The sequence below is a fragment of the Dendrobates tinctorius genome, unplaced genomic scaffold (genome assembly GCF_039654945.1).
Source record: "Dendrobates tinctorius isolate UK_male_01 unplaced genomic scaffold, ASM3965494v1 ptg000007l, whole genome shotgun sequence".
Classification (NCBI taxonomy): Eukaryota; Metazoa; Chordata; class Amphibia; order Anura; family Dendrobatidae; genus Dendrobates; species Dendrobates tinctorius.
The window spans coordinates 36,691,936-36,715,578 of NW_027361675.1; the positions used below are offsets into that span (position 1 = coordinate 36,691,936).

Here is a 23,643-nt window from a genome sequence, read left to right on the forward strand (position 1 = left end):
GTCAATTAGCGACAGTTCTAAGTGCCTATCGGCCTCTCTAGTGACACAATTCAGTGGTGCCGATGGGTTGCCACAGCAGCCAGGGTTCTGCCGAAGACATCTGTTCCGCAATTATGGTGCTTTTGTGCATAGCGCTCATAGGACCACGATTTTCATTATGTACAGTGGGTACGGAAAGTATTCAGACCCTTTTAAATTTTCTCTTTGTTTCATTGCAGCCATTTGGTAAATTCAAAAAAGTTTATTTTTTTCATTAATCTACACTCTGCACCCCATCTTGACTGAAAAAAACAGAAATGTAGAAATTTTTGCAAATTTATTAAAAAAAGAAAAACTGAAATATCACATGGTCATAAGTATTCAGACCATTTGCTCAGTTTTGAGTAGAAGCACCTTTTTGAGCTAGTACAGCCATGATTCTTCTTGGGAATGATGCAGCAAGTTTTTCACACCTGGATTTGGGGATCCTCTGCCATTCTTCCTTGGAGATCCTCTCCAGTTCCCTCAGGTTGGATGGTGAACGTTGGTGGACAGCCATTTTCAGGTCTCTCCAGAGATGCTCAATTGAGTTAAGGTCAGGGCTCTGGCTGGGCCATTCAAGAATGGTCACATAACTGTTCTGAAGCCACTCCTTTGTTATTTTAGCTGTGTGCTTAGGATCATTGTCTTGTTAGAAGGTGAACCTTCGACAAATCTGAGGTCCAGAGCACTCTGGACTTGGTTTTCATCCAGGATATCTGTGTAATTGATCGCATTTGTTTCCTTCAATTGCAACCAGTCCTCCTGTACCTGCAGCTGAAAAACACCCCCATAGCATGATGCTGCCACCACCATGTTTCACTGTTGGGATTGTATTGGGTAGGCGATGAGCAGTGCCTGGTTTTCTCCACACATACCGCTTAGAATTATCACCAAATTGTTCTATCTTTGTTTCATCAGACCAGAGAAACTTATTTCTCATAGTTTCGGAGTCCTTCATTTGTTTTTTTAGCAAACTCTATGCGCGCTTTCATATGTCTTGCACTGAGGAGAGGCTTCTGTCAGGCCACTCTGCCATAAAGGCCTGACTGGTGAAGGGCTTCAGTGATAGATGACTTTGTGGAACTTTCTCCCATCTCCCTACTGCATCTGTGGAGCTCAGCCACAGTGATTTGGGATTCTTCGTTACCTCTCTCACCAAGGTTCTTCTCCCACGATTGCTCAGTTTGGCTGGATGAACGCTTCTAGGAAGACTTCTGGTGGTCCCAAACTTTTTCCATTTAAGAATTATAGAGGCCACTGTGCTCTTGGGAGCCTTGACAACTCCAGAAATTCTTTTGTAACCTTGGCCAGATGTGAGCTCCTTGGCATTTCCTTTGACCTCATGATTCTCATTTGGTCTGACATGCACTGTGAGGTGTGAAGTCTTATATAGACAGGTGTGTGCCTTTACAAATCAAGTCCTATCAGTTTAATTAAACACAGCTGGACTCCAATGAAGGAGTAGAACCATCTCAAGGAGGATCACAAGATAATGGACAGCATGTGACTTAAATATGAGAGTCTGAGCAAAGGGTCTGATTACTTATGACCATGTGATATTTCAGGTTTTGTTTTTTTTAAGAAATTTGCAAAAATTTCTACATTTTTTTTTTTGGAAGATGGAGTGCAGAGTGTACATCAATGAGAAAAAAATGAACTTTTTTGAATTTACCAAATGTCTGCAATGAAACAGAGTGAAAAATTTAAAGGAGTCTAAATACTTTCCGTACCCACTCTATATAATGTGCATTACTGTTGTGTTGCAGAATATAGTGTTAATGATCAGATGCTCACAGGTTCAAGTCCCTAAGGGGACTTGCAAGTGTAAAAAAAAATAAAAAAAATTCAAATTACCCCCTCTTCCGCCATTAAAAATAATTTTTAAAAAATAACAAACATATTTGGTATTTCTAAATCTTTAGAAGTCTGGTATATCAAAATATTAAATGAATTTACCCGATTGGTAAACAATGTGATAAGGAAAAAAATTGTAACACCAGAATTGTGGGTTTTTTTTTTCGATCACTCCAACACCTTACAACGCCGTACAATACTCGTAAATAGTATTAATACAAATTTCAAGTTTTGGTGCAATAAACAACTCCAGCAACTTAAAAAAAGGAGAAACTTATGGGTCTTTGGTCATAGCAACACAAGAAAATGTTTTTCTTTTTTAATTTTAAGAATTTGAATTTTTTTAGGTTTTTTTTTGTTTTTTTTTGCCACTTGAATGAAAAAAATAAATTTTAGAATCTGTGTAATTGCACTGATGTGGGGAATCCTATTCCTAGATGACTTTACTGCACAATTAATGCTGTAAAAACAAAACCTTAAAAAAAATTGTGGAATAGCATTTTATTGCTCAGATTTCACACCCTCAAATTTTTTCCAAGTTTTCTAGGATGTTGGATTTTAATGTGAATAGTGACTTTCAAAACTACATCTCATCCCACTGAAATAACGTGGAAAGGAAAATAAGTTTATGGCTTTATGACTCTTGGAAGAAGGAAAAGCGAAAACGCAAAAAGAAAAGAAAATGTCCCGTTTGGGTAGTAGTGAAAGAGGTTTTCCGAGATTTAAATGGGGGAATAAAAGGAAAAACATCAACAGCAAATGTTAAAAAGGATTGGAAATCCTATTGTTTAATATCATCAAGGACCTAGAAAATCCATATAGGGTACATTCAGTTATTATCCACTGCCACTATCAAATGCAAAGGTTGAAATCTGCTGTGAGAATTCACGTTATAAACTGGCAAGCTTCAGAACTGCAGTGTATCGATTGGATTTTGTAAAAATACCTGATGATGCTAGAACCTTAAAGCGATGTGCACACAGTGTCTTCTTCAGCTGCATTCTGCCCGGAATCAGATTGAAGAAGTGCTGCCATAGGGCCTTATAAAATGAACACAATGCTCAGCAATGTCAAAACGATGTGACGTACTCATTCTTCGGGCAGCTTCTGGTATAGTTGACAGTATAGAGTAAAAAACGCCAGATATGGAGGCACCTCAAGAACAATGGCAAAACCGGGTCAAAGCCGCTTCATGAAAACGACCGCCAGCGTTTTACTAAACCATTTTCACCTGAGAAAACTTAGTGGCTGCGAGTCGCAAGAGTTATGCCCTGCCTGCTAGGCCAAATGTTTTTGTTTTTTTTTATTGTAAAGGAAGGAGAAGTTGGTGGGGTCCAAATTAGGACTTTTGCTGCGTTACCCAATGATTTGCATATATGTATGCCCCTGGCTGTGTTTTTCTCATATTGCCAGCAGAGCTGTGGAGTCTGTAAGTCGGACCTCCGACTCCTCAGTTTCCCTGACTCCGATCCCACAGCACCGGTCACTACTGAGCATGTACATAAAGTGCAGCACAGATTCATCTCAATTAAAAGCCAAGATTCTGAGATCAGGGACAAAACAGACATTTATAGGACTTTTCATAACTTTCCCAAGTTTTTATGAAAACATTTACAGCACATCCTGCATTGAACTACACTGTACCCAACTTTTATATATTTTATAAGTCAGTCGGTCCATTTTAAACTGACTCCGACTCCGCAGCAGTGGTCTTTATATATGCAGCCTGTGGTTTTTGTCAGAGAGAGATTCATTTTTAAGAACTTAAGCTCCATGTACACTTACCGACCTGCGTCAGTAAGCGCTGTAAACTTTTACCAATCTGCGGCCATTTAATAACCTGTTTATACAGGCAGATAGCACTTCAGATGCACACTGAACAATCTGTAGTAAATTGCTTAGTGCACACAGGCTGCCATTGTTTCATCAGCACGAGTGCTGTTCACATAGCATGATGTGCTGCCCATAACTATGATCTTTTATGCTGCACAAAAGATCGTTTGACCGGAAGAATGTGCATTTACACTGAAAGGTTATCGATGCCTAGCCTTCCTTAAGGTACTGTCACACTAAGCGATATCGCTAGCAATATCACTATAACTTGTGACGTTATAGCGATATTGCTAGCGACATCGCTGTGTCTGATACTTACCTACGACCGGCTCCCCGGCTGGTTATCGCTGATCGCGCGAGAACGTCCAGGACCGCTTCTCTTCATCAGCTTCCTGCGGCACTTCCTGTGGAGAGACGAGCGTGGAGCCAGGCGGGAGGACGCAGGATTGCCTAGTGTGTCAGGTAAGTAGCGATCCCCGTCCCCAGCGATGTCGCTGGTGAGATCTGCCTATGTGGCAGCTCACTAGCGACCAATTAGTGATGTACCAGTGATCCTGACCGCGTCATATCGCTGGTCGGGATCGCTGGTACATCGCTAAGTATGACAGTACCTTAAGAATGTTCATTCACTATAATCTTTCAGTGTGAATGGACCTTAACTCTCCCTGTACTTTCCTTAGATGATTTAATTTTCTAAAGGTTTAGAACAAAAATGTCTTGGCTCTAGCTTGCAGATATTCATGTTCTCGATACCAATTTAAAATCAATCTTGTATGTTATTATTCTACTTACAGTGGACAATAGCAAAGTATGCACCTCGGTTCAATGGCTTTCAGCAGCAGGACTCCCAAGAGCTGCTTGCATTTCTTCTTGATGGCCTCCATGAAGATCTCAATAGAGTCCATGACAAGCCTTATGTTGAACTCAAGGACAGTGATGGACGACCAGACTGGGAAGTTGCCGCAGAGGTCAGTTATTACATAATGCAAACTTTTTAGACAAGTGTTATTTAGTCTCTCCCCCCCCCCATATCCAATGTTATATCTGTTTTGTCCAATATTAAGTGCAAAGAAAAATGTTCACTGTCAGAAATGGTGACTTAACAGAATTTTAATAGTTTCTATATGCAATTATCTTATGTATTTTAATAATGAGTACATTTTTTAGCAACTTAAAAGGAATCATGCCAGTAGGATCAACCCTTCTAAGCCATCTGTATGGGCATGTAGGTCATAGAAAGCTAAACAAAATGATATCTTGAAATCAGCGATCTGATGTCTTATTCCAGAGAAATCCACGTTTTTCTTATATGTAAATGAACTGTTAAAGGGAACCTGTTAGCAGGGTTGTGCATAGTAACCTACACACAGTGTCAAGTTGGTGCTGTTATGCTTTAGAAAATAACTTTGTTGATGAAATCCATCTTGTGCTTCTTTTTTAATCCTTATTTTTAGTTTTTAGTTAATGATATGCTCGTGTCCTAAGGTCGGGTTCATATATTTGGTACTCTGATTATATATTCATAATGCAGACTGCTGACAGGTCACTGATCCCTCACTGACCTGCCCCCTAGTTTGCATAATGAATATACTAATGTGTGTATTTGAAAAAAAAAAGTCACTTCATCAAAATGGCGGCACCTGTGTAGGGAGGAGGGCCCCCGCAGAGTGTCCGGGCCAGAACCAAGGGGACCGCCAATATAGGTTCCTAAGGGAACTGTACCCGGTGGACGGCTGAGAGTGACAGGACAGCAAGGGGAGGGACGAGTATAAAAGGGGCAGGGAGCGTGCAAGGGAGTCAGTTAGCAGAACTGCTGACACGGAGCAAGAGACTGTGGGGGCGTGAGAGAGCCAGAGTGACAAACAGTGACCAGAGAGATGACCAGCAACAGAGGAGAGATTTACAGTGGCCTTCGGGGAGGAGGCGCCGAGCCTACTGACAAGAGACTGTCTCTTCACTCCAATCCGGGATCACGACCTGCCCACGGTCGTCCGCGGCCGTTGCCGCTGTGCTCCAGCCCATTGTGGCCTGTTCACTGCCTCTCGCGGCCGCTTCACTCCAGCCCGCAGTTGTGGCCTGCCCGCTGCCGCCCCGCTTCAGCCCGCGGCTGCGGCCTGTCCATCACCGCCCGCAGCTGCCATCACCCCGCTGCAGTCGGCAGTTGGGGCCTGCTCCTCGCCAACAGAGAGACTCTTTGCCCAGCCTCAGGGCGTGCACATGGCCTACCAACCGCCACTCCTGGTAACTGCGACACACCCCTGCTTGGGGACTGGAGTCCCCCTGAACCCGCTAACGAGCGGAACCCCGCTGCCTTTACAGGGGGTTACCTCATCAAAGGACTCACCCACGGCCTGTTGTGCCCCAACCCCTACTGGGCGCTGGGGCACCCGAAGACTATGCCAGATCTTCAGCAGCTGGGCCCAGCGGCTACGACGCCAAAGCAGCTTCACCAGAGACGCCGATGCACGTCAGGACGTATAAGTGACACTATAGGAAATAAGGACCCGTAGTCGGTCATACCGCGGCCCTATAGTAACCGGCCTTTGCCGTGTTATTGGTGTTCTCTTTAATAGTGTTTGGTTGTACTGAGTCCCTGTGAGGATAATTGTTGTTATTTTGTTTTGGTTGCTTAGTATAGCCCTAGCGGCTTCAATTTCTAAAAGTTGCTTCTCAAAGTACAACTCAGTCTCGCTTCTCGTCACTGCATCCTGCTTACCTGCTATTACCTACACCTGCGCACTATCACTTGTCAGTTCGTGCCTATTATCTTACGCTGTTGAAAAGAAACAAAAATCACCATCAAAATAGCGCCGTGTTTCGATAGATGTTACTGCGCAAGCGCCTCCACTGGCTCCTAGTTGCTGCAGACCAAATGAAATTATACTACATCAAAATGGCGCCATGGGTTGCGCCTGTGTATTAGCTTCTATTGCGTACCGATAGATGCTACTGCGCATGCGCTGCCTCTCGCACCATTTTGTTATAGTGTAAATTTTTTTTCTTTTCAACAGCGTGACATAATAGGCACTAACTGACAAGTGATAGTGGGCAGGCGCCGCCAGTTTGATGAATTGACGTTTTTTTTTTTCAAATACACACATTGGTATATTCATTATGCAAACTAGGGGGCAGGTTAGTGAGGGATCAGTGACCTGTCAGCAGTCTGCATTATGAATATATAATCAGAGCACCACATACCCCAACCCCGCCTTAGGACACGAGCATATCATTAACTAAAAACTAAAAATAAGGATTAAAAAAGAAGCACAATACAGATTTCATCAACAAAGGTATCATTTTATTCAGTTTAACGGCGCCAGCCTGACGCTGTGCGTAGGTTACTATGCACAACCCTGTTGACAGGTTCCCTAGTATATGAGCCCAACACTGATCTGCATGAGAATCTGCCTCCAGAGATTATTTTACATAAAAGGTGGGATTTTCTCTCAAATAAAACATCAGATCTCAGATATCAAGGCAAAAGACCCCCGTGCCTGTAAATGGGAGCCTGCCGGCATTCATAGGAGATCGTGATTTCTGCTAAATCAGTTCAAAATATGAAAAAAACAATTAAAAAACACAAGTGTTCAAATCCACCCCCTTTTGCCCCAGTGAAAATAGAACAAACAAAAAAAAAAGAACAATACACACATTTGGTATTGCTGTGTTCAGAAATTTTCGATCTATCAAAATATTAAATAAATTAGATTGGTAAATAGTGTAACAAGAGAGAAAATCGAAACACCAGAATTATGTTTTTTTGTCGACCGCAACATTGCAAAATGGTAGCAATAAAAGCATAAGCTTAGGGTGCAAAAAATAAGCCGTCACCCAGCCCCAGATTCCGAAAAATGTAAACTCCATGGGTCTCGGAAAATGGCAACAAATGCAAAACCTATTTTTCATACAAATTTTGGAAATTTTTGTACCACTTAAATGACAAACTATACATGTTTGGTAGCTGCATACTTATACTGACCTGGGGAATTATATTGCAAGGTCATTTTTACCATATAGTGAATATAGTAAATAAAAACAAAATCATGAAATTGCACTTGAATGTTTTTTTTCTTATTTTCCAATACAGTATATGGTAAAATCAATGGTGGTATTCAAACGTACAGCTCGTCCTGCAAAAAACATGCCCTGACACCGGGCTTTATTTATTTTTGCATGCATGTCTGAGCCTGCATTGCCCTTCATCTGTGTTTGCTGGTCAGGCAGTGTGTGGATGTCAAACCGGAGATGTCTGTGTTCAGACCTGGTTGGCCTTCATCTGCACCTGCTCCATCTGGCTGCACGGGAGTGATGCAGATATGCTTCAGGTATGGATTTCATTTGATATGGTCTTGCTTTTAAAACATTTAGGAGGCCGCAATGGCACAGTGAATAAATAAAAATGTAGAGTAGGACCCCCCATATGAGATTGCCTTGGCGTGGCGGGGTGGCTCAATATATTGATCAATATTTTGCTAAATGTCTCATTTTGAATGCAGTAAGATATGTGCATATGCACCTCATGTTATGCGTTCTGACCACTGGCAGTGCTGGCTCTTCTCTTTTTTTTAATGCCCTGACACCGGTATTTTGACAGAAATATAAAAAAGTTATGACACTTGGAAGAAGTGAGAGAAAAAACTAAAGCAATAAAAACAAAACAGAAAATGGCAAAGCTTTGAAGGGGTTATTGAGGCTCTTTCACCAGTTTGGAAATGTTAAAATGGAGACATCATGGAATAGTGTCTGCAGATCTGAGTTGAATGTTTTTATTTTGTAATTTCTCACCTCCGCTGCAGATATTAGCTTTTAGAGTTTAGGCTATAACTTGTGAAAAGGCCGAGGGAATATTACCAGGGTTTCTTCTCTAGGGGCATGTTCTTTTTTTCCTCTGCATGACCTTTACCAGTCTTAAGCAGTAGGTACCATGTAGGGGAAAGGAGAAAATGTCCTGCGAAGCTTAAGGCTATGTGCACATGTTGCAGATTCACCTGCGGGTTTTTCCGCACGGATCCGCAGGTAAAACCGCAGGTAAAGTGACCTGCGGTTTAGCTTGCTGTTTAGCACTGGGCTTTCACACCTCTACTATGTTAAAGGTGTGAAACCGCTGCGGAAACCGCCCAAACAATTGACATGCTGCGGTTTGTAAACCGCAGTAAAACCGTGCGGAAAAAACCGCAGCGTGAGCACAGCGGTTTTGAAAAGCCATAGGGTTACATGGTACTGTACCATGTCTGCGGAACTGCTGCGTTTCCGCAGGGCCAAAACCGCTGCGGAAACACAGCAGAATCCGCAACGTGTGCACACAGCCTAAAAGGGTATGCCTTCTTTATCTCTTGTGAGATGTAATGAAAGACAGTCCTGTTTTCAGCCCCCAACTCTGTATCTGTGTAGAGCAGAGTGGAGTGTGATTACAAACACCTCCATATCTCATCCCACAGCAGTCAGTGTGGAATATAGTGTGAATATAAACACATTCAGCTTTCATCTTGAAAGTTTTTAACTGGTATTATTGTGAGGGAGCAGCAAAGTTGAGTTTGGCATCATTCCAACTACTCTGCAGCTGCAGTCCTGCTGTATTCCCTTCTTCCTACACCGACTGCCCTGAAATAAAAGCTGGAAAATGTAATCACACTCAGCTGTGCTCTATGCTAGTAAGTACAGAGATCAGGGCTGTGTCTCATTACATGACTAAAGATTACATTTTATTCAGTTCTGCAGCCGCTATTCCATGATGTGACCAGTTTAAGATGCTAAACATAGTGAAACATCCTATTTAAGGCTATGTTCACACATAAAAAAACAAGATAAACACACAATTAAGAAATACCTTGCAGTAAATAAATAGCAATAGTGCATGAATATAAACATAGGGTTCTTGGTTAACATAATTTTAATCAAAAAATGTAAAAAGCCATACCACCACGTTGCGATGACCCTATTCAGGACGGTCCTCACCCCCTAGTACTACAACCTTAACCATATGTCAAATGTCAAGCGCAGGCCACTCAGTGGTCTCCATTTACACTGGAACATTACTTTTCAGAGTGGCAACATGGCTGCTGGGACATGTGATTGGCTGCTGTGGTCTGATGTCTTCAGCAGCCCATCATTGCTGACCACGGCAGCCAGTCACAGGCCTCATTGGTTTTGGTGCCACTTTGAATGGTGACAACATCCTTCCAGTGTAAGCACAGATCATGGAGCAGCCTTGTGCATGATACTGGTAAGTGCCAGTAGGTGAGTATAAGCTTTGCTATTTTTTAATATACCAAGCTGCTGCCTGCTAAAATCTGAATGCTGAGCTCATTTAACCCCATCAACACCACTGTTTGACAACTTTCTGTGTACACTGTGTATATGCATAAACCTGTCAATCAATGTTAGGGCTTAGGGCGTTGTTGGATCACATGGCAGCAGGTTTACGAGTCCTACGGTGATAATCTCCTGCTGATAAAACCTTAATTGTATAAAAACTACATCAAGCAGCCCAGAAAGGCTACATTCCCACAATCAAGAAGTAACAGCATATGTAAGCTGCGTCCAAATCACTGCCTTCTATTGAACGCAGATAAATTTGCATGTGTTTACTTGACCGTGCAGATTTACTGCATTCAATACACTCTATTGATTAAATTTCTGCTGTGGAGATGCTAGAATTTGGCATGCTGCGGTCTTGAAAGACTTGCTGCATGTCAGTTTCCGCAGGTGCTCCACAGGTGTACATGCACACATGGTGGACATGCGATTTCTATAAATCCCATCCACTATGCTGTAACATCTGACTGCTGCAGGTTTGACGCTGCATAAATACGCAGCGTCACATCCACAGCAATTCCGGATCGTGGAAACGTAACCTAAGTGACACATCACTGGAATATTATGATGCTCTTAGAGTAGGTAGTAAAATCCTGGTGATAGACTCACTTTAAGACTGCTGACAAATGTCATCACTGTGTCTCATATCAGATGCATGTTGGTGATAAATCATCTTTTATCACTTTATATAAATGACCTCTTCCAGGCTTTAGGGGCGGATGGTGCCTGGAAGATATCTATGCCTCCACAGATTATTTTAGATAAAGGTGGAGTTACCAGTGTGATGTGTAATGGCCGCTCTCTGCTCTCTTGAGCTCACTGCAGAGCTGTGTGTGACTATAACTGACACATCAGCAGGTTCCTTTCAGCCTCAGTCTCACAGGCAGACAGGGCTGCAATATTGTTGCAATACAGCAGAGCTCAGAAAGCTGCAAAAAATGTGTTTGCAAGAAGACATCCCATTTCTCCTGTTCTGTGTTAGTTACTTGTCTCATACTGGTAACTCCTCCTTCATGTAAAACAACCTCTGGAGGCAGAGTTATTTTCCAAGCATCATCCTCCCCAGAGCCTGGAAGAGGTCATTTACATATAAGAAAAACCTGGATTTCTCTGGAGTAAGACATCGGATCGCAGACATCAATGTGTCATGACCAGCATGTCCATATAGATGACTTAGGAGGGACAATCCTACTGACAGATGCCCTTTAATGATTTTTTGTTCCTCTGACATCACTCCATATGGATGTTGTGGAGGGAACTGTGTGGTGTTAAAGTTGCACAGATCTTTTATGTAGAGCAACAAAGCAAATTGTAGGTGGCAATTTAAATGTAGCTACAGAGTTACATTTTAGTAGGTTCTCATCCTAAATATATGACTTTCCGTATGTGCCATCTGTTCGCTTGTGAAATCTGGCTGTCAAATGTTTGTGTCTGGAAGCATATTTCAAAATACTTCCGAGCTTTGCCGATCATGCTCAGTTAATAGGAGCAGCAGTTACTTCTTTTATTCGCAACATATCATATACAGTGCCATTTTCCATTGGTTTATGTAGGAGTATAGAAAAACAAATGTTTTGAAATATACTTTTCATGATGTATTCCCACGTTACAGTTTTCTTCCTTTAAAGCTGGAAAGTAGAACTCTTAATGTTTATTGTTATTTCTGACATGGTGACTAACTTTCAATTTCTGTTTCTTAGGCCTGGGACAATCACTTGAGGAGAAATCGGTCTATAGTTGTGGATTTGTTTCATGGACAGTTGAGATCTCAAGTGAAATGTAAAACCTGTGGGCATGTCAGTGTCCGATTTGATCCCTTTAACTTTCTATCCTTACCTTTACCCATGGACAGTTACATGCATTTGGAAATTACAGGTATTTTTCATTGTTATTTTCCAGCAAAAGGATATGTGCACATGTTGCATTCCTTTGTGTTTTTTCCTTACGTTTTTGTTGCGAAAAAGTGTTTTTTGCAGTACTAGCAAAGTGAATGAAACTTCTGAAATCTCATGCATGTGCTGCTTATTCTTTTCCTTGCATATTTGCATCAGTTTCAAATCTGCTGCATGTAAGGGTATGTGTACACGTTGCTGATTTGCCGCTGCGGATTCGCTGCAGATCCACAAGTGATTTACAGTACAATGTTATTCTATGGGAAAAAAAAAACGCTGTGCACATGCTGCGGAAAAATCCGCGCGGAAACACAGCGGTTTTTTTTCCTGCAGCATGTCAATTCTTTGTGCGGATGCCGCAGTGGTTTTACACCCATTTCATTATAGGAATCCGCAGGTGTAAAAACGCATGCCAAATCCGCAGGAAATCCGCATAGAAAGCGTGTGGATTTTGACCTGCGGATTCTGCCAAAAGATGCAGATTCTGCGCTGAAAATTCCGCAGAGCAATACACAACATTAGTCTTTTCAGCATTTCACTTATTTTAATGCATTTGGAAAAAAAATCACACATGAAAAACGTGTAGTTTATATCCATTTACTGAAGGGAAAAAAGGGTGGCGCTGACAGTTTGTAAAATCCAATCTTTATTGTGACAAATTAAAACATCTTCACCAAGGGGGGTAGAACGGGAAGAAAAAGTCGGGTGATGGCCGTTTCGCGCTCCCTTGTGCTTCTATGGGTTTTTTTCATGTGTAGTTTATCCAACGTTTACCTGCCAAAACTACAGTATTTGGAGACTATTTTTCTGCTGCAAATACTGAACATGTGCACATACTCAAACTAAACTATATTATTGACCTGCAGCACCCACTACACAGTGTACTGATGTTAATAGTTGATCAGTTGGATATGCCGGGTGTCAGCCATCACTCCCCAGTAATGCAGTACGCTTGTGTCAGGACTTAGGCTATGTGCACACGCTGCGGTTTTTGCTGCGGTTCCGCTGCGGTTTTGGCCCTGCGGAACCGCAGCAGTTCCGCAGACATGGTACTTTACCATGTTAGCCTATGGGTTTTCAAAACCGCAGTGCTCACGCTGCGCGCGGTTTTGCTGCGGGTTTTTTTTCCACAGCATGTCAATTATTTCTGCGGATTCTGCTGCAGTTTCACACCTTTAACATAGTAGAGGTGTGAAACCGCAGGGCAAAACCGCAGGCCAAACGGTTTTACCTGCGGTTCCGCAGGAAAAAACCCACAGGTGAATCTGCAGTGTGTGCACATAGCCTTACCTTCACAGTCGTGTATATCCAAGAAGATGGGAGTGGTATGATCTCATTCATACCCTCACTCAACTATAGGTACAATACCAGGTGTCCAGTTCTCCACTAATCCATGCCGCATACTATATTAGGGTGCCTCCCGTCTCGCCTATCGCAAAATAAGATAGAAGAGTGAGGCATCCTCCCAATAGTGAAGCTCTGTGAAAGTTGGTTTACCGCAGGAAAATTTTTATTTTACTCATGGTAAAACAAACTTGTTACAATGTGCATATAAAATGGGGGTGATATGTGAGATTGAGAGGCACCTGAAACTAGATGGTGGATTAGTGGATAACTGGACTCCTGTTTTGTACTTACACAAATGAAGATGATCATACCAGTCTCCTTTATTTGGAATTAGAGGACAGTGAAGCTAAGTCCTCATTTGCAAACTTTACATTACTTTTTCAGTTGATTTAACCAACATAAGCCCCTGTGTAAAGTTGGCTAATGTCAATCGAAGCCACAAACGTCAGCATATTTGACCAACAGTTTGTGTATGGGAGCCTCGGACAATTTATAGTGAAGTAAATACCCATCTGATATGTCTGATGCTAGACATTTACCGTATATACTCGAATATAAGTCGAGATTTTCAGCCCAAAAAATTGGGCTGAAAGTCCCCCTCTCGTCTTATATTCGAGTCATATACAAAGGGGGTCAGAGGGGGAGGGGGGCCGGGGTTTGTGTCAGGTCATACTTACCCGTCCTGACGCTGTCTCTTGAGCCCCCAGCTTCTCCCCGTGCTCTCTCTTCCTGCCTTCAGCGGTCACGTGGTGCCGCTCATTAAAACTCATGAATATGCGCATATTAATGAGTGGCACCACGTGACCGCTGAATGCAGGAAGAGAGAGCGCGGAGAAGCTGGGGACTCAAGCGACAGCGTCAGGACGGGTAAGTATAGCGATACTCACCTGTCCTGCGTCCATGGCTCCTTGCTGCTGTCTGTCATCGGTCAGTGACTTCAGACAGCAGAGGGCGCAGTGACGTGGTTAGTGCGTGCCGCGCCCCCTGCAGTCTGAACGTCACTGACTGATGACGTGCAGATAGCGGTGAGCAGCCATGGACGCAGGACAGGTGAGAATCTGACACCCAGCGACGGAGAGGTGAGTATGTCATTTTTTTTATTTTTACATGCAGCAGCAGCATGGGGGCAGCATATGGGGGAACAACCTATGGAGCTATTTATGGGGGCAGCATATGGGGGAACAACCTATGGAGCTATTTATGGGGGCAGCATATGAGGGAACAATCTATGGAGCTTCTTCTGAGGACACCATATGGGGGAATAATCTATGGAGCATTTCCCACCCTAGACTTATACTCGAGTCAATAAGTTCTCCCAGTTTTTTGTGGCAAAATTAGGGGGGTCGACTTATACTCGGATCGACTTATACTCGAGTATATACGGTAATCATATTATCTCCTGGAGATAAGCAGCCAGACATTTTTAGCAATGGTTCTCTCATAGAGAACATAGGAACGCTTGGCTGGACGAGCTCTCCCATGTATGGAAGAACCATCAACTAACATCTGTCTAATGGTTATGGTGTGTCTTAGCTGCTGTTCTTCACTGGGGCTTTTATCAACCTTTTTATTGTTGTTGCAAATACCATTTTCTCTCTTTTCGTTGCACTTTTTACCACCAGTCTTCTTTTGAATGTTCGAGTCCCTGCTTCATGTTTGCGACTGTTCAACAGCCGCAACACTTTCAGGGATTGCCTGTTTGTTAGTTAATCCCTGCGAGAGATGCAGCCGTAAGGACTCAAACATATTATTCGAGCACGCCGGAGACACTCGGTTAGCACCCGTTTGCTCATCACTGCTGTCTAGTTTAATGTATGCAGTCTAAAAATTAGGATTGGTAAATCTGTCCAAATGTATTTTACCTTCGGCACTCTGTGCTGAATATTTACCCCGGTATTGGTATGTGTTTTAGGTCTTTAACCCCTTCCTGACACCCGCTCTTTGAAATTTGTTTCTTGTGTATTTCCAATTTTTACAACTAAAATAATTTAGAAAAAAATAAACAAGTTTGGTTTCGCCAAGATAGTACATACCTGGACGATCACGATGCCCTGTCATTTTTACCACACAATGTGCGCTATAAATACAATTTCCAAAAAACAATGCCTGAATTTGCAAGGATTTTTCCCCCAATTTCACTGCACTTGGAATTTTTTTCCAGTATCCTCTGTCGTAAAATGAATTCAAAAGTACAACTTGTCCCATAAAAAGTAAGTTTTAATACATCTATTGGTGCTTCTCACAAAATTAGAATGTCATCAAAAAGTTAATTTATTTCAGTTCTTCAATACAAAAAGTGAAATTAGATAGTCATTTCAAACAGTGATCTATTTCACGTGTTTATTTCTGCTAATATTGATGATTATAGCTTACAGCCAATGAAAACCCAAAAGTCATTATCTCAGTAAATTAGAATACTTTATAACACCAGGTTGAAAAATTATTTTAAAATCCGAAATGTTGGCCTACTGAAATGTATGTTCAGTAAATGCACTCAATACTTGATCGGGGCTCCTTTTGCATCAATTACTGCATCAGTGCGGCATGGCATGGTGGCGATCAGCCTGTGGCACTGCTGAGGTGTTATGGAAGCCCAGGTTGCTTTAATAGCAGCCTTCAGCTTGTCTGCATTGTTGGGTCTAGTGTCTCTCATCTTCCTCTTGACAATGCCCCATAAATTCTCAATGGGGTTAAGGTCAGGAGAGTTTGCTGGCCTATCAAGCACCGTGATACTGTTGTTTTTAAACCAGGTATTGGTACATTTGGCAGTGTGGACAGGTGCCAAGTCCTGCTGGAGAATGAAATTTCCATCTCCAATTATCTTGTTGGCAGAAGGAAGCATGAAGTGCTCTAAAATTTCGTGGTAGATAGCTGCGCTGACTTTGGTCTTGATAAAACTCAGTGGACCTACACCAGCAGATGACATGGCTCCCCAAACCATCACTGATTGTGAAAACATCACGCTAGACCTCAAGCAGCTTGGATTGTGTGCCTCTCCACTCTTCCTCCAGACTCTGGGACCTTGATTTCCAAATGAAATGCAAAATGTACTTTCCTTGTGGAGTGTGTCAATGACTGCCTTCTGGACATCTGTCAAGTCAGCAGTCTTCCCCATGATTGTGGAGCCTACTGAAACAGACTTAGGCTGGTTTCACACTTGCGTTTTTTTGCGCTTTTTTTTAGCTCAAAAAAAGCATGCGGTTTTTTTCCCTATCTTTTACATGGGTGCGCATACACATGCGTTTGTACGCATTTGTATGCGCATGCGTTTTTTTGTAGTGTGCGCTCGGGCGCACAAAATGCATCCTGTTTTTTTTGTGTCCGACTTGCCCCAAAAAAGCATGTGCACGCAATGCGTTTTTTTTACACCCAAACACCCATTATAGTCTATGGGTGCGCATGGTTATGCGCACGTATGTGCAAAAAACGCACCCAAACCCGCAAAAAAACGCACACAAACGCATGATGCATTTTTTATGTGCGCACGGAGTGCAGCGCCAAAACACGCAAGTGTAAAAGTAGCCTAAGGGTCCTTTTTTAAATGCTTAGGAAGCCTTTGCAGGCTTTGTTAATTATTCTAAGTTACTGAGATAATGACTTTTGGGTTTTCATTGGCGGTAAGCCATAATCATCAACATTAACAGAAATAAACACTTGAAATAGATCACTCTGTGTGTAATGACATTATATAACTTAAATAAATTAACTTTTTGATATTCTAATTTTATGAGAAGCACTTGTATGTGGACAGAAATGGAGAAAAGTTATGTGAGAAGAGGAGGAAATAAATGTAAACACACAAGCGGAAATTGGCAATGTCGGGAAGATGTTAAAATTGATGACCATTCCTTATGCTTAGATGATCAGTATGATTGTGGTCTCCAGCCATTAACCCCTTCACTACCCGGCAATTTTCCGGATGTTCTTTTTTTCTTTCCTCCTCTTCTTCCAAGATTCATAACTTTTTTACTGGTCATATAGCCATATGAGAGCTTGTTTTTTTGCGGGACAAGTTGTACTTTTGAACAACACTACTCATTTTACCATATAGTGTTCTGGAAAATGGGAAAAGAGATTCCAAGTTAGTTGAAATTGCAAAAAAATTCACATTTTTTTTTTTAATTTGTTTACCATGTTCAATATACAGGGTGGGCCATTTTTATGGATACATAAAATGGGAATGGTTGGTGACCCAGATCGGCGTGCTGAATTTGCAGAATGGGCAAAACAAAAATTGGAAAGGGACCCACAGTTTACACAGAACATTGTTCAGTGATGGGGCAAAGTTTTTTGGGTGGGCCATTTATATGAATACATCTAAATAAAATGGGATTGGTCTGCATTGGGTGTCTTGCATTGAAATCTGCTGCAATGACCCAGTTACTGTGTTCACCAGACATCAATACAATTTCTATCCGCTCCTCACTTGTTAACCTCTGCAACATGTCAATGGCTGTAAACAAAGAGAAACTTGCACACCATTGTTTTTCTTCTGAAATTCTCAATAAGTTTGATGTCACATGACCCTCTTCCCGTTGAAAAAAGTAAAGTTGGATTCAAAATGGCCGACTTCAAAATGGCCGCCATGGTCGCCACCCATCTTGAAAAGTTTTCCCCCTCCCATATACTAATGTGCCACAAACAGGACGTTGATATCACCAACCATTCCCATTTTATAAATGGCCCACCCTGTATAGTAAAACCGACCTGGCAATATGATTCTCCAGGTCAGTACAAGTACACGGATACCAAACATGTATAGATTTTTGTTATTATTGGTATTATTTTTAATTTAGATTGTGAAAGAAAAAAAATCAGAAATTTGTTTTGTTTCCATTTTTCGAGATATGGGGCTATGTGATTACTTATGCCTTGCACACTGAGCGGATGTTTTTTGTTGATAACAGTTTGGGTTAGATAAGATGTTTTGATTGCCTTTTATTGCAATGTTACGGCAGGCAAAGAATATAATTCTGGCATTTTGATTTTTTTTTTCTCATTACGCTGTTTACTGATCGCATTACTTTGTTTTATATTTGGATCAGTCAGTCATTTGATGAGACCCCCAAGTTTCCTCTTTACACCTCAGGTTGTTGGTGTGCAATTGTTCATCGCCTTGTCAAATATTTTTAATTTTTTGCAATAAAGGAATTTGTTTTATATATACCTGGATCGGAGGCTGCATCTTTCCTTCACAAATTGACATTTACTATATACATTTTTTTAAGTTATTAAATTAGATGGCACAACGCCTGTACGGTATGGGCTAAGGCTGAACATGGATGAGAAGTACACAGGGCTGAAGAAACAGCTGAGTGAGCTGTGTGGATTGAAGCCTGAGCAGATCCTTCTTGCGGAAGTGCATGGCTCGAACATTAAGGTATGTGCTGGTGGCCACCTAACTCATTTGTTTACCCATCATTTGGGCTTCTTTATTCTGATCAGTACTTGTAGTAACTGAATGCAATTTTACCTGTATCACTGCATACTGGGTACACTTGTTGTTTTCTAGCCATCACACTATTGCCCTTGTCACAGTCAAATGGTTCTTTACTCTTTCTCAATATTCCTGCTTCCAACACTTAGAGGTTATCCCATGAACAAAAGTTAATTTTAATCAATAGATCTTGGAATAATAAAAATTTCCACAACTGGATGAGTTTAAATAAAATGTCCCTGTGCTGAGATAATCTTATACATGTGCTCCTGCTGTGTAGTGTGTATTGATACCCCCCCACCCCCCCCCCGCACATATCAATAAAATAAAGGGGGGTCACATGGCTGCACAGGCCGCAATAATTTATTCTTTATTATTCACTCAAGGTATTTTTCCTGTCAGAAAAAGGTCAAATTAAGGTCAGCAGTTTCTTCACTGGTCTTTCAAAAGTGATCAGGACAAGTTTTAACCAGCCCTTTTGGCGCTATTTCTGGCATCTGTGATTGGTGGTTATTTTTAGCAGTTCATTTAACAGTATTTAAGGCTATGCAGCTTGCTTATTTACCTCAGTAACGGTTCCTCTCAGGAAAGAAGATTCCTGCGTCATCATGGTAAACCTACTTCAGCAGCTGATAGCAAGAGCCGGTGAAGAGGGCAGTGTGGATTGGTTGAAGAGCTGCCTTTCAATAAAACCTACCCAGGCAGCTTCTGAAGCCATTCCTCCCCCTTGGGTCCACCTACCCAGCTCCAGCCTCTGGTGGAAGTATCGTCGCTGCCATCAGCCTCGGTCAGCGGTGCCAGAAGAAGAAGACTGCGGACATCTTATTCCCCATCACCAGCACCGTGGGATTCCTCTCAACGCGAGCGGGCACAGAACAGGAAGTCTGGACCTCGGCCTCCCAGGAAATCTCGCAGTCCCCTGCAAGATCGTCAGCAGCGCCTCCTTCCCAGACCATCGACGTCATCTGCTGCCGCCGGCAAGGGGAACGAGCACCACAGCCGTAAAAGCACTGCAGCGGCTCCAACGCTGAGCGCTCAGGCGCCTTAAACCACCGCAGCTCCCAGAACAATGGCGGCGGCGCTTCCATCTTCAGTAGACCAGCAGTCAGATGAAGAAGAAGACGGCTCCCAGGATGACATCATGCAGCTGTGCTCGCCTAACACGGAAGGCTTGAGCTCAGGCTGCTCTGCGGATGAAGCTCATCATGACAGAACAGCTGGAAGGGGTGAAAACTTTGCTGTTCCCTTGTCTGTCTCTCACACAGATCTCAGACACATAGTCAAAGATGTATTGGCAGAAGCTCTAGGCGATGTTTTTAATTCAACCCCTCAGCCGTCCTTGAGCTCTGGACATGACCAATCTACTTTAAACATCTCTGCCCCTAAAAATATTTTTAAGGAGGCTCTCACATGCGAGCAGTCCCCTCTTGGATTCTATCTGAGCGCTGCTACTAAGGAGCTCATATGGAATAATGAATATGTTGATGTTTTTTCCCTCCTCCCTCGCAGGGATCAGCACAGTAGAGGGGATAAAAGAGATGACAAGCCTGATTTGGAAGATAATAGACGCGGTCCTGTAAAATCATTTAATAATTGGCTACAGGCTTTCTCTATTTACGGTGCTGTTCTAGGTGAGAGGTATCCGAACCTCTGCAGCAAGCTATTTCAGCATATTGACATAATTTTGGAGGCATATAAGAACTTTGGAGGCCTCGCCTGGCTTAATTATGATGAGGCATTTAGGTAAAAGCTAGCAGTTCACCCAGATGTTATTTGGGGCATTAAAGATGTAGGTATTTGGATCAATTTAATGCTCCTCCAATGTAATACCGTAACTAAGCAACAGTCTGCTCCTCTTAAAAGGGGAGTCTGTTTAGCTTTTAACGAATCCTTCTGCAACTGGAACAATAGTTGCAGGTTTCGGCACGAATGCTCATTCTGTGGCAACACACCCAATGCCTAAAGGCCCTTTTACATTTAGCGATGCACCAGCGATCCGACGAGCGATCCGACCCGGTCAGGATCGCTGGTGCATCGCTAAATGATCTCTAGTGAGCTTTCACACAGAAAGACCTCACAGCGATGAAGCAGCGACGCAGCGCACGATACTCGCCTTTCACACACAGCGATCCACATGTCCTCCCGCCCGCCTCCACGCGTCGCTCGTCTCACACAGCAGGAAGCCCCAGCAGGAAGCTGACGACGAGAAATGGAGCCGGACATTCTCGCTCAATCAGCGATAACCAGCGGGGGAGCCGGTCGGAGGTAAGTATCACACATAGCGATATCGCTAGCAATATCGCTATAACGTCACAAAACCAGTGACGTTTTAGCGATATTGCTAGCGATATCGCTGTGTGTAAAACCCCCTTAAGTGTTTTAGAAACCAATCAGCCCAGTAGTCAACTAACTAGTAAAGACACTATCACAAAGAGCACGGACTCCAGTGAGTCTGGAAAGAATGCTTTTTTGGCTAAACAAATATTCCAACAAGGAGAGCAGTAATTTAATTTTTGAAGGTTTTCTATGCGTTTTTTTCATACCCTCATTTTCAGGCACTGGTTGTAAAGTGGTTAAGAATTTGCCTTCTTTATATGCGCTGTTGCCGTTGCTGAAGAAAAGATTTGTCGTGAATTGACTACAGGCAGGATAGCAGGCCCGTTCCAGTCCACTCCTTTTAAAGATTTTAGAGTTTCCCCTTTGGGCATTGTCCGTAAGAAAGAATCTGAATCTTTCCGTTTAATTCACCGTTTATCTTATCCTCATGGTGCATCATTAAATGACGAAGTTGACTCGTCACTATGCTCTGTCAGCTACGCGTCTTTTGACACAGCTGTGGATATGCCTAGGAAATTTGGCCACAATGCATTGATGGCTAAATCGGATATCAAATCCACATTTCGTCTTCTCCCAGTCCATCCATCAGGTTTCAATTCCCTAGGTTTTTTCTTCAACAATGAATTCTTTTTTGACAAATGTTTGCCAATGGGTTTTTACTTTATCGTGTTTTTACTTTGAAAACTTTTCATCTTTTTTGCACTGGGTTTTAGAATCCAACTGCCCTGGTGTTTTTATTCTCCATTACTTGGATGACTTTCTTTTTGTTGGCCCTCCTGATTCCTCCCTTTGTTTACACACCCTTTCTAGATTTTTGCAGATGTGTTCTTATTTTGGTGTCCCTATCGCTCATAAGAAAACCATTTTTCCTACTACTTCCATTGTTTTTCTAAGTATCTCTTTAAATTCTGTCAACATGGAATGTAGCCTTCCTCCTGACAAGGTTTTGAAATTGTTTAGTTCGTTACAAAGGTTGGTCAGCAGTGACAGTTTACCCTAAGAGATTTGCAATCTCTACTGGGGTTGCTTAATTTTGCTTTACACATCATCCCTATTGGACGAGCCTTTTCTATGCATCTCTATGATGCTACAAAAGGGGCTTCCTCCCCTAATAACCACATCAGAATTTGTTCAGCTATGAGTGAGGAAAAATCTGGATCTCTTTTTTTATCTTTTAACGGCAAATCCTGTTGGCAATACCCTTTTGTATACAGACATTACAGCATGGGATCACAAATACTTATTTCTTTGAAGTAAAACATTGTTTAAAAACAGGTAGAGAAATTTTTTACCTCACAAGAAGAATCAGCTGTGATCCCATGCGGTAATGTCTGTATACTATTTTGATCCCCCCGTCCCGGAGATGTGGTATGATCAGACCATGTCCCTGTAAAGTCAGACCCGGCCATTACACAGTGCACAGCGGGAAATTTTCACTAGTAACCAGTAAACCTGCTGCCATGTAGTCCTTCTATATTCATGAACTCTGTATAACCCCTACCACAGCACATTGTACACATAAAGCTGCAAATCAGGGTTGTGGGTTGGGTTATACAGGGCTCAGCAATTTAGAACTGTTAAATCTGCAGCAGAGAAAACCGTGATTTAATAAAAATTGCAAAAACTTTGAAAGTTTGACAAAAGTCACAACATTTCTGTGTTTTCAATCCAGTTTGACGCTGCTCCGCCAAAAGAGTTGAAGCTAGGGAGGAGCAAGGGTGGGGCACGGCCAACGCTCGGCCCTCTTGTCCAGTTAATTAAAAAAACAGTGTTTTATATACCAGACTGGGGTAGCATTTCTGGGGAGGCACATACCACTCCGTAGATGCTCCAAGTTGCATGTGCCTGTTAATGAATTCGACACGTTGCTCTCCAGAGAGCCCTTCATTAAGCCAGGCTTGCACTACACCAGTATTAATGAATCTGCCCCATAGTCTCCTTCTAAATTTTTAAGCTGATCATATTAAACAAATGACAATGAATAGCTGTGCAGTCAATGAAAAGTTCTTTCCTTTTTGACCTAATCATATTCAGAGCAAGCAAGAGCCCTGTCTTATTATTTAGAATTGGATGATGGCACTCGGTGTATGCGCTGACCGGTAGGTTCTAATATTGATAAATGTCTTTCCTCCACTGGCTGTAATACTTGCTAATGGGAATGAGTCGTTCTGTGAGAGGACTACAGAGTGCAGCAAATTAGCACTTTATCGTGCCCGCCACTTATGTGGTATATTTCAAATGATCAGGTCATAATGGACAAGCAATGTTCAAGAATGGCCATGCCTATATTACTGCGAATGACTTGATCATGGTGTCATGATAGCAATTGACACCAATATAGGGCACTACATGACCATGTCATCTGTCTGCAGTAAGCCTTAATCATCGCACAGGACTATTAGCAGCAATTCAAGTCTGTGTATTAGTCCAACATGCAAAAATTTTGGACTAATACACCTTTTTGCAACAAACTTGGGAGTACTGCTGCCTCCTTCCAATATTTTTGCTCTTGTATGCTGGTCTGGACACCACGAAGCGTACCCACTAATTAATGCTTCATAGGTCAGGACAAGACTTGGGGTGCGGTTCATACCGCTAACTTTAATT

General features: G+C 42.3%; 1 protein-coding gene across 2 annotated transcripts in view; it reads left to right on the plus strand.

The window, feature by feature from the left end:
* The window catches only part of USP32 (ubiquitin specific peptidase 32), a 315,539-nt gene that overhangs the window by 254,555 nt on the left and 37,341 nt on the right, over positions 1–23,643 (plus strand). For both annotated transcript variants that reach the window (XM_073573376.1, XM_073573384.1), the window contains exons 22-24: positions 4,503–4,676; positions 11,724–11,898; positions 18,491–18,642. In XM_073573376.1, coding sequence (XP_073429477.1) covers positions 4,503–4,676; positions 11,724–11,898; positions 18,491–18,642 — 501 coding nt within the window. The remainder of the gene's footprint in view (positions 1–4,502; positions 4,677–11,723; positions 11,899–18,490; positions 18,643–23,643) is intronic.